This window comes from Idiotropiscis lumnitzeri, chromosome 13 (genome assembly GCF_059441095.1).
Source record: "Idiotropiscis lumnitzeri isolate Australia: NSW breed Sydney's pygmy pipehorse chromosome 13, RoL_Ilum_1.0, whole genome shotgun sequence".
NCBI classification, from domain to species: domain Eukaryota; kingdom Metazoa; phylum Chordata; class Actinopteri; order Syngnathiformes; family Syngnathidae; genus Idiotropiscis; species Idiotropiscis lumnitzeri.
In genome coordinates, this window is record NC_142403.1 from 14,375,405 (window position 1) to 14,391,169 (window position 15,765).

Sequence of the window (15,765 nt, forward strand, 5' to 3'; positions counted from 1 at the left end):
GCAGCTAATTTTAGTTGCACCTGTTCAACTTTTGGAGCAACGACAGTAGTCGACACCGAGTTTTGTTTGTTTGTTTGTTTTTTGACATTTGTCTCGTTTAACCTATACAGCTCTGTGTGTCATGACAGCGTTTCGGTTTCACCCGTACAATTTCCAGAAATGACGCTAATCCCTCTTGAACCAACAATTATTTCGAACCATTTATTTCAAACCAGTGCCATATGAAGTTCATAAACTTGTGCGCAGAGTCTTCATTCACTAAATGCTTTAGTCGTGCTGAGCCCCCCCCCACACCCGCCCCTCCCATACACCCCGAGACCCTCCATCTCTTTTTAACTTTCAGATGAGCCCGTTGTTGGCCACACTATTGGAGTGAGCAGGAGATGGCAGGACTCGCGAGCTCCTGCAGTTCCAATGACTAAAGCACAGCGGGGCTCCGTTAAAAATCCCCAAACGCGACCAAGTGACACCTATGGAAACACATTCAATCTTGTGCGGTAGGAGGTCAATATACAGCTATTTACACAGACAGGGCCACCATCCAAGAGCTTTATGACCAAATATATTCTCACAGTGTAAGCATTTTAGATATGCGGGGCGTTAAAACCCTCCTGTGTTTTGCCGTCTCTTATTTAATGGTTGTAATAAGATTCTCTTTGTTATGATTTGGCCACTGGCTGCGCAAGGCAGCCCGGTGTTTTACGGCCAACGCAGGACATGGTTTTTTGTCCTTGCGGTGAAAATGTTTCAAGATACCAACCGCGTCTGACCAACTGTGGACCGGGTCATCACAATAGAATACAGAAAGCCGTGGATGCTTGGAATCATTTGACGGAATAAGCGCGCAAAATCCTGTCAAAGTGAAGAAGCGTGGCAAGTGCAAAAGGACGTACAAGTGTAGTGGGATGGGGGTGGAACCCTGCTGCAAAAAATGTTTATGCAGTCGTACCTTGACTTGAATTCATTCTTGCTTTCGTTAATAATCCATAAAAGATAGTTTAAAGCGGTTTATTGACACCAACTCCCAGTTGGAGTTTATTGTTAAATTAAACAGAAAACAAAGAGAATACACACATTGTACATTTCAAATAATCACGTAGATCTTTCTCTTAATTAAAGTCGGCTGAGCTAAATACAAACAAAGATTTATTTTTAAAAAAAGCCATAGTCGAATTAACGAGTTGTATCGGTGTCAAAGTGTGATAAATGTCGTCCCACCGTCAGTATTCATAAAAAAAATAAAAATAAAAGAAAATAAAATAAAATTAAATTAAATTAAATAAATAAATTCATTCATTAATCAATTAATTAATTAATTAATGTTTTAAAAATATCGCTGCTCGCCGTTCATCCTCGTCCTTTTAGAGCACTTCCGTCTCTACTTACTACTTTATTACCATATGTGCCTTGTCTCAGCAAGAGCCGGGAAACGCTACTCTCGAGTCGCGCAAACAAAGTCAAAGCGGTTGATCTTGAGTTGATAGAATTCTGGAGCGCACGTGTAGTGTGAACAAGCCTAATCAGATGATAACAAGCAGAAAATGAAGAAATCATTCGCACTCACTTGGAATTTTTTTTTTTTTCCTGTGTTTTTTTTGGCTTTCCCACACCCCCGCAAAACGTCGGGGCTAAATTAAGTGTCATGCCTTTCACATAACCTGGCATTCATTTGTGAGGCACCATAAACAAAATATTCATGTTAACCCTGACCTCCTTTCCAACATGGCCTTCCAAAACCATAAAAGGGTTTTCTCCTCATTTATATAATTTTTTTTTTTTTTGGAGCCAAAGAGCTTTGAAATGCTAATGTTTGTTTCCTCGCGTGCAGAAAAAAAGCCTTCTTAAAAGCAATTTGATGTGAAATATGGATTCCGGCCATTTGACATCATCCCTAAAATAAACACGCGGGTTCTCAGTCTGTGCTGTTAAATAAGCGTGCCTTGGCAGGCGACGTGTACATACGCTAATGCCGGACCGCTTCACGGCTCGCAGCTCCCCAGGCTTCTAGACGACTGGCATTTTTACAGTGGCCAACACTGGCAATAATTTCTTGTCAAATGACAGGTCTGGCACTCCAAAATTGGCTAATGCGGTCAACTGTGCATTTACATTTACAGCGTAAACTATCAAGGACGAGGCTTTATCAAGGCTTGTTGACTTTAGCTGGATTGTGGTTGGAAGAACATGAAATAGTTCATAAACTCGCAATCCCTTGAATGGATGTGCGACCTTGCAAAAAAACTAAATAAAAAACAATCAGACAATCCACTTTTGATTGCTGGAACAAAACACGGTCTTCCTTTGAATGCGGCTGTCCAAACGAGGGCCCACGATTCATTTTTGGTGGTTCACAAATGTTTTACATCATGTACCACTATGAAAAATACTTTCGTGTCCAATGTAATTATTAAACAGGCACATGAAGATTTTTACAAGTGGTAAAATCTATCCATCCTGATGAGTAAAAGCTTCCAAGAAATGGATTATGAGTTATCAATATTGCTGTGGGGTGATTTCATGACCAACATTTTTTAAGAAGAATCCCTGTCATGAGTCGCCACAGCAAGTCACTAGCATAAAATTTGGGCACAGTTTTGACGGAATCCACTCGTTTAGGAAACAGGGCAGCATTTTTTAGCACAGAGCGTATTTTTGCAAAAATTAGGCGCACTTTCTAATCTATAAAATTCCCCAAAACAGACGAGGCGTGTATAGATTGCCTTGTGTATAGACTGAGACTTTTCGATTCGTACAAATGTTATCTACTCAAGCAACATTCAGTGCTCCGTAGGGCATTACAGAGTGCATGTTAGCACAAAAAAACGCAAAAAAAAAACACTGCCCAAAGCACACCATTCACATCTCTCTAACCAGCCATCTGATTGGCTGAGGCTGATAGGCTCCCAGAATGCATTGCAGTACTCTTTTTGTGTCATTTTTATTTCTTTTTGGGGTATAAATGACATGATAGATGCATGTTTTGTGTTAATTTTGTTTCTTTGTTTCATTGTTTGCACGTATGCTGTTCAGAGATAGTTTTGGTTTTGATTTAAAACCATGACTCAAAGGAGTGCGGTGACTAGTGACATCCCTCCCCTGATATTGTAATTTGCTGCGTTGCCATGTGTGCTACCACATCACCTTGGTACTCACTGCAGTTGACAAAGTTGCCTTTCCCTGAATGAGAGCTAGCATGCGCAAACTAGCATGTGTGAGCTAGCATGCGCAAGCTAGTATGCGCGAGCTAGCGTGCGTGAGCTTGCATGCCCTTATCGTGTGCTAGCTAGCATGCGCAAGCTAGCATGCCCTTATAGTGTGCTGCGGCCAGTGTATGTGCTAAATACAGAAATAGCACCTACAACTGATGCTTAATTTAACTTTAGCCTGATGGAGAGCTAAAACGTGGATCCTTCTATTTTTACGCATGCAGCTGGCCTTCTGCAGAAAAAGTTTGGACACCCCTACATCAGAACAACAATGATTGTTCAGGTGGAAAAGTGCAGAATATTTATTGTTCCCAGTCTATCAGATCATTGTGGAACCTTTGCAAATAATCATAAAAGCCCAAATGCTGGCCACAGCGGCGAGATAAGGAGAGCAGCACGTATGCGCATTAACATCACTCAAAGGCAACATTATTCATCCTTCTTCAAGTCACTGCGGAGAGCATTTGAGCTGTGTTGAAAACGCCGACTTGGCTCCACTTCTGTCTGATGCTAAACACTTGGGCCTTTTAGACATTTCTCAAAGATGACAAGCGGTGATGTTTTATTCAGCGCGTCAGGTGTGCCAAGTGATCTTGTCCAAACTTTTTGAGCTTCATGTGGAGTCCGCAGCCAGAATTTGCTGGTGTTTATATAAAAGTCCAGAAAATGTGGCTGGGCTGTGATAGTGCTGATGAAATTCAGGCATGTTGGTGCTATAATAGGAAAAATGTGCTTCGTATTTAAAAACAAGAGTGAGTTTTTGATTGCTTTATTTATTTGAAATGGATTGTTACCAGTAGTGGGAAGTAAATAAGTACAAATACGTTGTCACTGTGCTGTACTTCGGTCGATTTTGCAGGTATTTGCATTATTGTGAGTATTACATTTTCGGACTTTTTTACTTTTTACAAGGATATTTGTGTGTTGGAGACAAAAATGGGCGTTAATATTTAACAATCCAGTTTTGACATCCTTGGCCGGGGTGGGACAATATTCAGGATACAAACAAGGCCAGTTGTCTTAATTTTGTCATGAGATCAATACTGGGACCGAATTATAAAATGGGTGGTTATTTCCTGAAATAACTCAAACTAGAATTGAAAAAAAAAAATTTTAAGAAATGAAATAAAAACAACAATGCTTTTTCAAATAATGACAGCTAACTGAAAGAATATTAATTTACAAAAACAACTAATTATAGAGAAAATGTCCTGTTTTTGTTTTTACTGTCGCCTAGAAGTGACATCGACAGATGACGTTGCTTCTAGGCAACAAGCTAGCTTGTGTTTGTTGCTTTTGTCACTTAACTCAGATGGATCATGTAGGGGAAAAAAAAATACATACAGTCGAGCTCGAAATGATTCATACCCGAGGAGGATGAGTCATTTCGGGCTCGACTGTATATACATATATTTTTTTTAAAAATAGTACACATTAAAACCGTGTTTAATACTTCTCAAACCACAAATCCACTTTACAAGTTGGCAATTTGGCAAACAAGTGACGGAAGGCGAGATCATCGTTATATTTAATGGTGCCATCTCATGCTATTTTAAGCTTGCAACACTTTAATAGAAGCATGTATATGATTATATGTTACCATTGGTAGAATGGCGATTTAAATATTAAATATTTTTGTAGCTATATTTCTAAACTAGAAGTAAGACGCCTGGTTAATTAAAACCTGTGTGGCACCTCTTCCATGACGTCATCCTAAAGCTGGCTGCTGCGCGCACCTCCCACGGAGCAGGAATGAACAGTTGTTATCACGAGGCGAGACGTAACTGACATAATGTGTGATAAGAGACACAAAAGTGTTTCACCGCCGGCTGCTCACTTTGTGGATTGAGCGGTGCTATAGCGCGCATGCTAGCGTATGTTTTTAAAAAGGCAGGCACGTTTTAGCGTGCATGCATGCTACCCGTATGTTTTAAGCTTGCGTATGTTTTACCATACCTGCGTTCAGCCTTAGGAATGTGTGAAATACAGAAAGAGCACTCGTAACTGAGACGGTTCGCCAGGTGTGGGCAAACTGCGGGCCGGGGGCCACATGTGGCCCATTGAACGTTTTAATCCGGCCCGCCGAATTTGAAAAGAATTAAATGAATAAACCTTGTTAATGTTTTATTTTCTAAATACTGTGGTTTTTCAAAGACATATATATTGTTGCAATGCTTTTATTCACTTTCATTTAAAATTAAATTTATTTTTTTCCCTCCGATGAGGTGAGGTTACCAAAACACTCCATCCATCTGCTCTTGGTCCGGCCCCTCTGTCAAATTTTAGAACCCATTGTGGCCCGCCAATCAAAAAGTTTGCCCACCCCTGCGGTACGCCTTATGGACACGAGAATACGGTAATACTAAAACTAATAAGTAATAATAAGGTAAAACATAGCATTTAAAGAAAAAATAAATAAATAAAAAACAACTTAAAAATTTTAAATTCAAACATAATAAAAACTAACAAGAATGAAAATTCCAAAACTACTACAACCACACACAATACGACCAAAAGTGTCAAATGCCTGAATGGGTATATTTATGTGTTGAGTCAGTCACAGATCAAAAAAAAAAAAATCATGCAAGATTTGAAAGATCCTTTCGTGTGTATCAGGCCTTAGCACTTCACATATCATCTTACCAACAAATAGTGAAAAGCCCATAACACATTATGTCTGTGTGTCCCGAGCAAAACGACAAAACACGCTGTCAAACTCGATGTAAGGCAGCGAGCTGTGTAATGCTGTACAACAAGCAGCAGGTATTTGTTAGTTAATCAGCCTTTAAATTAAACCATAGGACAGACGGGGGTTGCGTTCGGGAGCAGAAGGGCGCTGGTGGCGCTGGGCCGGGGAGGGGAGCAGGGGTGGGGTGGGGTCTGTTTTGACTAAGCCATCTCACCAAGGGCCTGGTCACGGAGACTCGCAGCATTTGCAAAAGATTAGCCCGCTAGTCCTGATGTAGCCAGCGCAGGTCAGGTAGAGTGCAGGGCTCGGACGGCGGGCGGGTTCGGCCCTATCGCTCCCATCTGCCGCTCATCTCGCAACAAAACGCCCGCTTGTCCCGGTACATGAGACACGGCCGGATTATCAGATTAAAATGGTTTCGGGGTTCACTTAGCGAAGATTTTGCTTCGTAAAGCGCCGCGATCCCGCTTGACAGAAACGACGAGAGACCATTCTGGTCTCATCGAGAGCAATAAGTCAACTTGGCCAAGTTTTGCTTTGTTGTGCGCAAAAGAACGTTCTGTTTTATGTGGTCTCCAGTGCCTGTATCTATGCTAAATAAAGGAACAACAATAGTCCACATGGTCCCAGCCTAGAAATGAAATGAAAACCAACTGTGAGGGAACAATAAAATCATTTGTCATGGGAGAAGGGTGCAGATAAATTCTGAAAAGCTTCGCTTTGCTCCAATTGGCTCGGGCTCTCGTGCAGCGGGCCAAGTGCTCAGCACCTGGTTGTCACAGCTTTGACACGTGCTAATTTATTTGAACCTTCAAAGCAATTAGATCGCAGTCCAAACCAGCTGAAAGGGCCCAATTGCGCTTTTTTTTTTTTTTTATCGGAGTTAATCAACAACGTCCAGCCAAAAGCGAAATGCCGCGAAATGACAGAAGAAAGCCATCTCGAAGGCTTCTAAATGGACAACAGATTGCACAAGAAAATTGATTGTTTGAGAAAACAATGCTGTTTTTATGTGAAGAGCCAACAATTTTGGTACATTCATTCAAAATGAAAGATGTTGTTGGCGACGGGTTTCGATTTTCTAGTACAGTTATTACGTATGTTTCTCTTCAACAATCCGTCTCTTGTTTTTTCTTGACTGTTTTAATGGGATTTAGTTTAGTTTCATCATGTTTTCTCACGTTTTCCTGTCCCCTTTTTCCATCACCACACGAGTGCACGGAGACAAGCATGGAAGCAATTAAAAAAAAAAAAAAAAAAAAAAAAAATCGATATCAAAGGCTGGAAACTGAAAATCGAATCGAATTGGGGCTTGATCGATTTGCTACATTCCGACTCATCAGTTTTTTTTTTCCAACTTGTTTCTCGTGTCAAGCAATCAGCCAGCTCCAGGCACTCGCAACTTGGCCAAGTGTGCCTCGTTGTCTCGTCAATTTGCTTGTATGCGGTTCCATGCTTTGGTTCGGTCTTTGCCGGTTCATCGTTGCTGTCGTGCGTACTCAGAGTCATGTCATTTCACGGAAGTTTTGAGTTGTTTTCTTTCCTTGTGTTACTTTGATACTTTACATTTTGAGATTGCTATCAGCTCGTTTTCGTCCAACGAAGGCAAATAAAGTACATATACTTGGTTTCTGTACTTGGGTAGTTTTTCCAGGACTTATTTATTCGTCAGACTACTTTTTACTTGATCCATTTAAACACCAATATTTTTTACTTGTTACATTCTAGGCTAAAGTGTTCAACGTTTAGTGAGCAATAGGCATGAGGCCATGATGGGACGTTTGAGTACTTGATTTTTGGTAGTTGAAGAAATACCAAGTTTTCAAATCAATGAATCATCGGTTTTATTAATCGTGATTTTCAATATCCATCAAAAATAATCGTGATTATTCATTTTTTTCCATGACGGCCCAGCTTTATTTTATAAGTAGGCTCATCCCAAGGTACTGCCACAATGAAGCTTTTAAAACGGCAATCGGGCCAGCCAAAGCCAGCAACCGGCTGATTTGCATTGGAAATTGCTGGGTCGGAAGTAATTGTCAAAGTAATAATGAACAGCGGTGTGTGTGCGTGTGTGTGCGTGTGTGTGCGTGTAACGGACAACTCAAAAATGACAAAAAGAACCGTGTGTGCCATTTGGGAAAGACAAATAGAAAAAGTGGACGCCACGCCAAGAAATAAAAACATCAAAGTATTAACGCCATAATTTGACTTTGCTGTTGACCTTTGGCCCCGGTTGTCTTGATCTTTTACATAAATGCTCACAGCTCATTAAGTGTCTTTAAAATGACAGAAACGTTTTCAGCACACGCACACTTTTGAAATCAGCTCCCATTTGAGATCTTTAGTGTCCGACATCATGCTTGCGTTACGCGCCGCATTTGGAAGCCGATTTCTCGGTCTTGAGGGGAATGTAAAGCATGCATACGAACACGGTTGCTCCATGTAATGTGGATCCATTTAACCCTGACATATCTTTCCATTTTCGAGCACACATGTTCAGTTTAACGTGGGCCAAAAATATCCTCGTAATAATCGTCTATAGCCTATCTTCCCAAAGTGTGCACCAATCGAGGCGGCGGTCAATGCATGAAACAACCACGTACAGCGGATTGTGTTGACGCTGAAAATGTTCACTTGTACTTAACTTAAAGTACAACACGGCTTTAAGAATTGTTTTTAAACATGCAAACGTGTTTAGCGGCAATTATTTTTACGTGTCATACTTTTTAAATGAAGTACATTTACAGGTTGTAGTAGTCGTAGTTCAGGTACCGGTTGAATATGGGCTCCCTCTAGTGGTTCACAAAGTAATCGCTGGCTAAGTACAGATGAGTTGTGTTTTAATTCTTGTTCGTTTGTTTGCTTGAAAATATTTATTTTGGTGAAATACATTTTAATTGAGTCGTAACTTTTATAGCATTTTAATAACAGTGGATCTCCACAATATGCAGGGGATAGGGCAAATAGTGAAAATCAGCAAGGATTTGAGAAAAAATTAAGTTAGCAAAAATTTGAATAATATAATAGCGCCGGTCCAGATTTCCATGAAAAAAGGGCTGGCTCCCCCCACCCAATTTAAAATGAGTTTTAAAAATAGTGAGAAAAAAAAATCTGTGAAAAGTCGAATCCACGGGTGCAGAAATGCGAACATGCATGGGTCCACTGTATTTTCCGATATTTATATTGTACATCATTTTACTTTTAAACTTCCACTCCACTTTCTTTATTTTAATGTTGGTCATTTCCCCAAATCTAAAATCTACACGTGTCAAATTTGACTTGAGTTTAAGGAAGCTTTTTAGCACCTGTACAAAACGAAAACATTTTGTCTGACGAATGTTTAAGGTCAGCAAAATTCTGGGTGAATGGAAAAACCATTTAGGGTGTTTTTGTTACTGTCAAATGTCAAAACAGGCCTAATTTGTAAGTAAGGGTTAACACTTTACTTTTGTTTTGCTCTGCACAACCCAAATGGGTTTAAAAAAAGAACTGGCGTGCCACTTTTAATCTTTGCAGCTGTAAATCAAAGAATAGCGCAGGGGGGGAAAAAACGGCTTACTGAGGAATGATTTCCTCATTTACGAGGACAGGAAAACACTGCCAAAAGACAGTGTTCCTTTTTGATGCAATTTGATGTGGCTCGTATAAAGCAGGCATACGCAATGAGAGGAGAGCAGACGTCTCTGGTGTTGCCAGTGGAAACACTTCGGCAACAAACTCACTCGCGGGTTGTGTTTCTCCACTTCCAGCAGGTGAAACAAAGCAGAGAGCTCGATAAGTCAACGTCATCTTTGATTCCTTCAGCTTTCCAGTTAGTGTGCGGGCAGCCAACAAGATGATAAATAGCTTTGGGGATACGGAATACTGTGCTGGATGGAGATTTTTTTTTTTCTCGAGAAGGTAGTGCCTTGAGATACGAGTGAGCCGGCTTTTTTTTCTTCCATGCATGCCACAACAAGCGGAAGTCAACTGTCAAACTAAATATCAAACCATGAGAATTACGCCTTTGGTATTTAAAACAACCAAATGGGTCAGGTTTGGTCCGTTTAGCTTAAGGCTAACATAGAATGAAAAACACCATAAACGACAGTAATACCAAGCAGAAATTGGAAAATAAATGGTGGAGCAACACATATAGATAGACAATATAACAATAATCACAAGAATTAGTTTTTTCTGATTTCTGAAAAAAACAAAACAATTATTACTGCTGCTTACTGTGCAGTTGTGACCGTCAGGATGTACAATATTGTCTGTACTGTATTTTACTGTTCCTAGGTGGCCACGGTGCACATGCCAGAAGGAGCAGCACACGTGGTTGAAAAAAAAAAAAAAAGATTATGCACTGCTTTATTTATTTATTTTTTTTTTTTCTGAATGTTACTTTTTGTCTTTTTTTGTGTTTGTTTTATGAATGCGCGTTGATGTTTTATAAAACACTCAACGGAGCTCCCTGAAGATTTTTTTTTTTTCCAACATGTTTATTTTGCTATTCATAGGCCAGCCGGGTCGCTGTCCTCCGTGAATAGCGGGGCGTCCTTTGTAATCCCGTTTTCATGGATTTCAATGGGAAAGCAAATGATGGCGTTTCCTACATGATCCACCAAAAAATTTTATTTGTATTTTATTTTTTACTTTTTATTTATATTTTTTTATTTATTATTTTTTTTTATTTATTTATTTTTTTTATTTCTATTTACCCATTTGAAAAATACCACGAAATACAAAATACATAATACTGCTTGTCTTTTTTTCTATTTGATTTTATGACATTTAAAATATAATAGGATTTGTATTTTTATTTTTAGAGTCTATCTGTAGCTAATCTGAGCATTTTAGCAGTTTAATGTGAGCAAGTGGAGGATTTGGAGGTTTCCTGTTCAGGTAAATACTTGTCCCTTGTACAAAAGTATTTCAACGTTACCAGGGGCCGGGAGACTGGCCAGGCCCAAAGCGTGGACGTTAATAAAGTTCAGAGGATCCCCTTGTAGCTCTGCGATCTGCATTGCTCGAGGTTATTTTTACAGACGACGATATTTGAAAAGCAAGGCCGCCTTTCAGTGAGCATGGAGATAATGCGGTGATAAGAAGATGCAATTTCCCACGATGTGATGTTGTTTTTCTTGTGTGGGAATATTTCTTCTGCGCGGGGACTTGTTTTGTTGAATTTGCCAGTTCTCCAATTTATGACAATACTTGTCAAGGCGAGAGGGAACAAGGGATGGGCGTTAACAATAAAATGTTCCAATTTTAATATGGTGAGTTCATTCAGGCCAAAAACACAATTTTTTTTTTATAATTCTAACAGCAATTGCGCACACGTTACATTTCTTCACTTATTCCTCATTTTACAAACAGCGCGCCACACCGTTTCCCCGACGCACAGTGAACAAACGTCGCTATTTGCATCGCCCATTCAGCGGTTATTATCTCAGTATCGTGAAGAGACATTTGACATGATTTCATGATTGATTCAAACTATGTCAGCTTCAAAATCTTCCACCTTTTCAGAACATCTTAGAAAGCATTTATCTCGTTCCGATCCTTCACAAATGTTGGCAGTATAACGGTCAATCTCTGAAATATTTCACATATTAACTCCCAATTCAAATTTCAAGTCTTCCATTCGTCAATTCAGCCTCAGCTCTCCAGCATTCACACACGATTTCTACCAAAATGCCATTTTCTCATTTTTTCCTGTTGCCCTTAGCAACGTAACAAGCCTTGGTACACGCTGCACGGCAACACACATAGAAGGAATAAGTCATTCCTCCGCAACTGGCTTTCCATTAACGACTTGTAATAAACTATATAAAGTGTACTATTGGACTATTTAGTGTTTTTCATGATCCTGCTGGGCAGCGCCAGCCAATGGCAGTGCGCACCCCCGGCCACTGCCCCGTGGTAGCTTCCTGGCAGAGAGAAGGCGTGAAAAGGAGTGAGAATAAAACTGGAGATTTCTGGTCTAATGAAGACATAAAACTACCTCGGCTTACGTCGTGTTTGCCCGTTTGTTTGTGACCACAGTTGGATTAATGAAAAACAGGAGTGGGTTTATAAAAAGCAATGTCAGACGGAATTACATCAATTGGAGTCGTGAGATTCAATTTTTAATGGGGACCAGCACGCAAACATTTTGGGTGGGGCAACAAGCACTTTTCAACAAGTTTCTTGTCCAGTGTACTACAGTGGACAATTGGGAAAAAAAATACACCGTATTTGTAGTTTATTTTTCAGATTAGACAGAGATTTTTTTTTTTTTTAACACTAGAGGCGTATTCGTCACCAATCATTCCTGAGTCGACAACATAAAACAATTCTTTTAAATAAGGTCGTGGATGGGGAAGATCTTGCTTTGCTGAATCGGTTGCGGCATTATCGTGAACCCTCTCTAATTAAGTCTTCTTTGTTTTTTTTTAACTTTGTGTCATTATCTGTGGAGATCTAGAAATGGAACAAGCCTATTTTGACAGACGAGTATAAAATAAAGCTATGAGTATCGTATTTTCACAACCATAAGGCATCTCAGGTATGAGGGCTGAAACATAGGCTAGCTTAAAACAGACGTTAGCATGCATTCACGCTAAAACGTGCGCTAGCATGGATGCTAGCGTGCGTTTTTAAAAAGGCAGCGGGCGCAAAACTGAGTTTGGTTGTACTTAACATGTCAGGTCCCCCCTCGTCAATCTCATTGCCGTGCGGCTCCTGAGAAATGTTCGACCAACAGAGCAAGCGAAATGCTCCCAGTCAGTCAAGCGAAGCGCTCATCGAAGTTTTGCCGACTTTCATTATAAGGCATCCCGTCCATTTTGGACGTGTGCCTTGTGGACATGAAAATGATGTGTTTTCAAATGTAAGGAGTCAAAGTAGAAAGACATCATCAAAATAAATACTCAAGTATTTAGTACGCTGAGAGCCGCATGACAGCAACGTTTCAAGCGGCCGCACTCGGATTCTTCCTTGATGAAACACGGCAACTTTGGAGCCAAGAAAAGCAAGTGGCACAGGCCAGATGGAAATCCAAAAGCCAGTCGAGCGGCTGCCGTCTGAAAAATGCATGAGTCATGCGGCCGCTATAGACATGCAGACGGGGGGGGTTGACTGGGTTGTGGGGGGGGGCAAGAACCAAGCACCTGGACAAATTCTTTTTGACTATATTTTTGCATTGTTGATTATTTGTTATTTATTTTGGGACTACTTTTACCCCCAGACGACGACATGACGTAGTCGCCTATTTGTACTTCTACTTAAGTACAGCATGTGAGTACTTTTGCAACCTCTGCATGCAGTGCACTGAGACATGCGCAGTGTCCGAATGTAAAAATGTCTTGATCTGGTCTGTGCAATTTGCGTGCTCTGGCAGCTTGATCCCCTCATCAGTGAAAAGTGTAGTGCAGCAAGCACTTCTTTTAGACATGATGTGAACTAAAAATAAATCTTTTACGATGCATATTCTGGCCAACTGTGCAGCTTTTTCCTTGATTAGACGTGAGGCCTCCAGCACTTTTTCTGCCGGTATTCCAGAGATATTTCGACACTTATTCAAAACCAAATTGTTTTGTTTTGGGTTTTTTTTCCTTGTTGACTGGCCGAGAATGAGAAAGCTTTTGGTTAACCATACCGCACCGTTCAGATAAAAATGAAAACATTTTAAGATGACTGGTCGGGACTGACAAGTGGTTAAGTGTTTGTTTATTTACTTAAAAAAAAGTGCAGCCTGTTGAAAGAGAGAGCTTGAGCAGTGATGCATAACACAAAAATATTGTAAGAGGTTGACTCGTCCATATTTAATTAACCCTTTTCGAAAATTAAACCTCACACGTGTGTTTCATCTCTATACGTTGTAGATCGGGGAAATTTAAGTGATCTTAGATCAGTGGTGTTTCCTCTCTCGCCATTTGCTCTGACTAAGGGAACGTTCTCCTTCCATTACCCGGCATTCCCTCCTCGTCAGCGTCACCAGACGTGAGCTTTTTTACGGGAATACCGCAGAGGAATCATCACCAGGCCGCGGCCTTTATGAATCAGCGGAACATACTGCAAACATTTGCGCTCTTAACACGCTTCCCAGGCAGTGGCAGCAGCACCTTCATGTTTGAAGCGTAAATCATTGCTGAGCTCATTCTTGACTTGAATATTAAGAAAGCGGTTGGCAAATGGGATACGCAGTGGAAGTCTACTGTCAAATTAAACACAAAAGAACGAGACTTAATCGCTTAATCATAGCTTTGCCTTGAAAAAGTCAGTTTAGCATAATGCTAACAAACGATGCAAAAAGGCATGGATGAGCTAGCATATTGCATTGTTTAAGTAATGAATATTTGAACATAATAGGTCAGGCGTGAAGTTACCAAAACACTCCATCTGCTCCTGGTCCGGCCCCTCTGTCAAATTTTAGAACCCATTGTGGCCCACCAATCAAAAAGTTTGCCCACCCCTGCAATAGGTGAATAGATGTGGGCAAACACTTTACAATTTTCACATACATAAATTCTTTATCCTCTGCAAAGAGCAGCTAAAATTACTGTGGCTAACTGAGAAGCTGTAACCGTCTCCAAATACAGTGTCTGGCTTTCTTTAGAACACGTTTTCATGTAAGAAGGCTTACATGTAGAAACAGCATGTAATGGTGTATGGGAAACAGGAAGTGTAAACTGGCAGAAGTCGGGAAAAGCCAACAATGTTCCAATCCAAAAAGATCCATTCGTCATCCCCTCATAAATTGAGTCAATAGACAGACGCAGCGGAATGTATCCGATCGAAAAAGGTGAGCCAATCACTGCCCGACCTCAAAACATTTTCCACAACAACTCTAGCGAGGTATCAAATGATGCGAGAAAGCATGCATCCCTCAAAACCAAATATTCTTTTTCATGGGGGGCAGGGAGGTTAATTCTTTTTTTTTCCTAGTAATCGGTAATATTTATAGTTCTGTGTATTTTTTCGGATTTTCCCTATTTGGTGCCGCTATTGGAGTGACGTGAATAAAGTCCGCACTGAAGGCCCAGGTACCAATTGCACAGCCCGCATCTGGTATATGGCGCACGCCACTGGTCGGATGGTTCAGTGCCGCTGTTTTAGACTTTAGTGGTCTTCTGGCGAACATGAATGGCGGTAAGGCCAATCCGAGTGCTCATCAGTCTTTTGTGCCATGCCTCATTTCACATTGATCAGATTACATTTTTCCCTTCGGGGGATACAGAGCTGGAATTTAAACTGCAGCCCCGCAGCCATTAGTTCTCGGCTCATACAGACAGGAAACGCTGAACAAACTTCGGTTGTCATCTTTATCCCGATGGAAGTGAGACAGTGGGATTCAAAGGCTTTACCGTCATATGTAGACATAAATCAAAGCAAAGGGATTCTTACTTTGTGCTCGCTTTATCCTGAGGCCATCACTTAATACGTCCGCTAGAAGTAATGAAGTACAAATATTTTGTTACTGTGCGGAAGTCGATTTTTGTAGGTATGTGTAACCGTACAATGACAGTGCTCGGAAGGTTATCTTTTAAATGTACGTAATTAGTTACAGTTACCCTGTTGAAAATTTAGCAGCCGTGCAACTATTTCAATGACTTTCTTGAAGTAATAAATACTTTTTTTATTCATTTTGAATGAATGCTCCCAACTGTTAACCATTTCCACATTTTAGCACCTGAGAGTGTTAAATTTTTTCAGCAACACTAAGGACTACACAAAGACAATAGAATAAAAGCATGGAGAAATTAATATATTGCACCATAAGGTGGCGGCTTTGGGGAAAAACAATGTCATGTTTGAGAGGTAGCTCAGGTTCGAAAGCACTTTCACTGCCGGTGTGGATACGAGATGTGATCTGGCTGCAAAATTGTCCTCCGGTGGCCTGCT

General features: G+C 40.5%; 1 protein-coding gene across 2 annotated transcripts in view; it reads right to left on the minus strand.

Moving 5' to 3' along the window:
* glis1b (GLIS family zinc finger 1b) overlaps nucleotides 1-15,765 on the minus strand; it is a 78,618-nt gene that overhangs the window by 59,015 nt on the left and 3,838 nt on the right. Inside the window, exon 2 of one of the 2 annotated variants that reach the window (XM_088312873.1) lies at nucleotides 15,268-15,309. The exons of the other annotated variant lie outside the window; for it this stretch is intronic. Within the exon in view, the coding sequence (XP_088168999.1) occupies nucleotides 15,268-15,309 (42 nt within the window). The remainder of the gene's footprint in view (nucleotides 1-15,267; nucleotides 15,310-15,765) is intronic. 2 annotated transcript variants of the gene reach the window in all.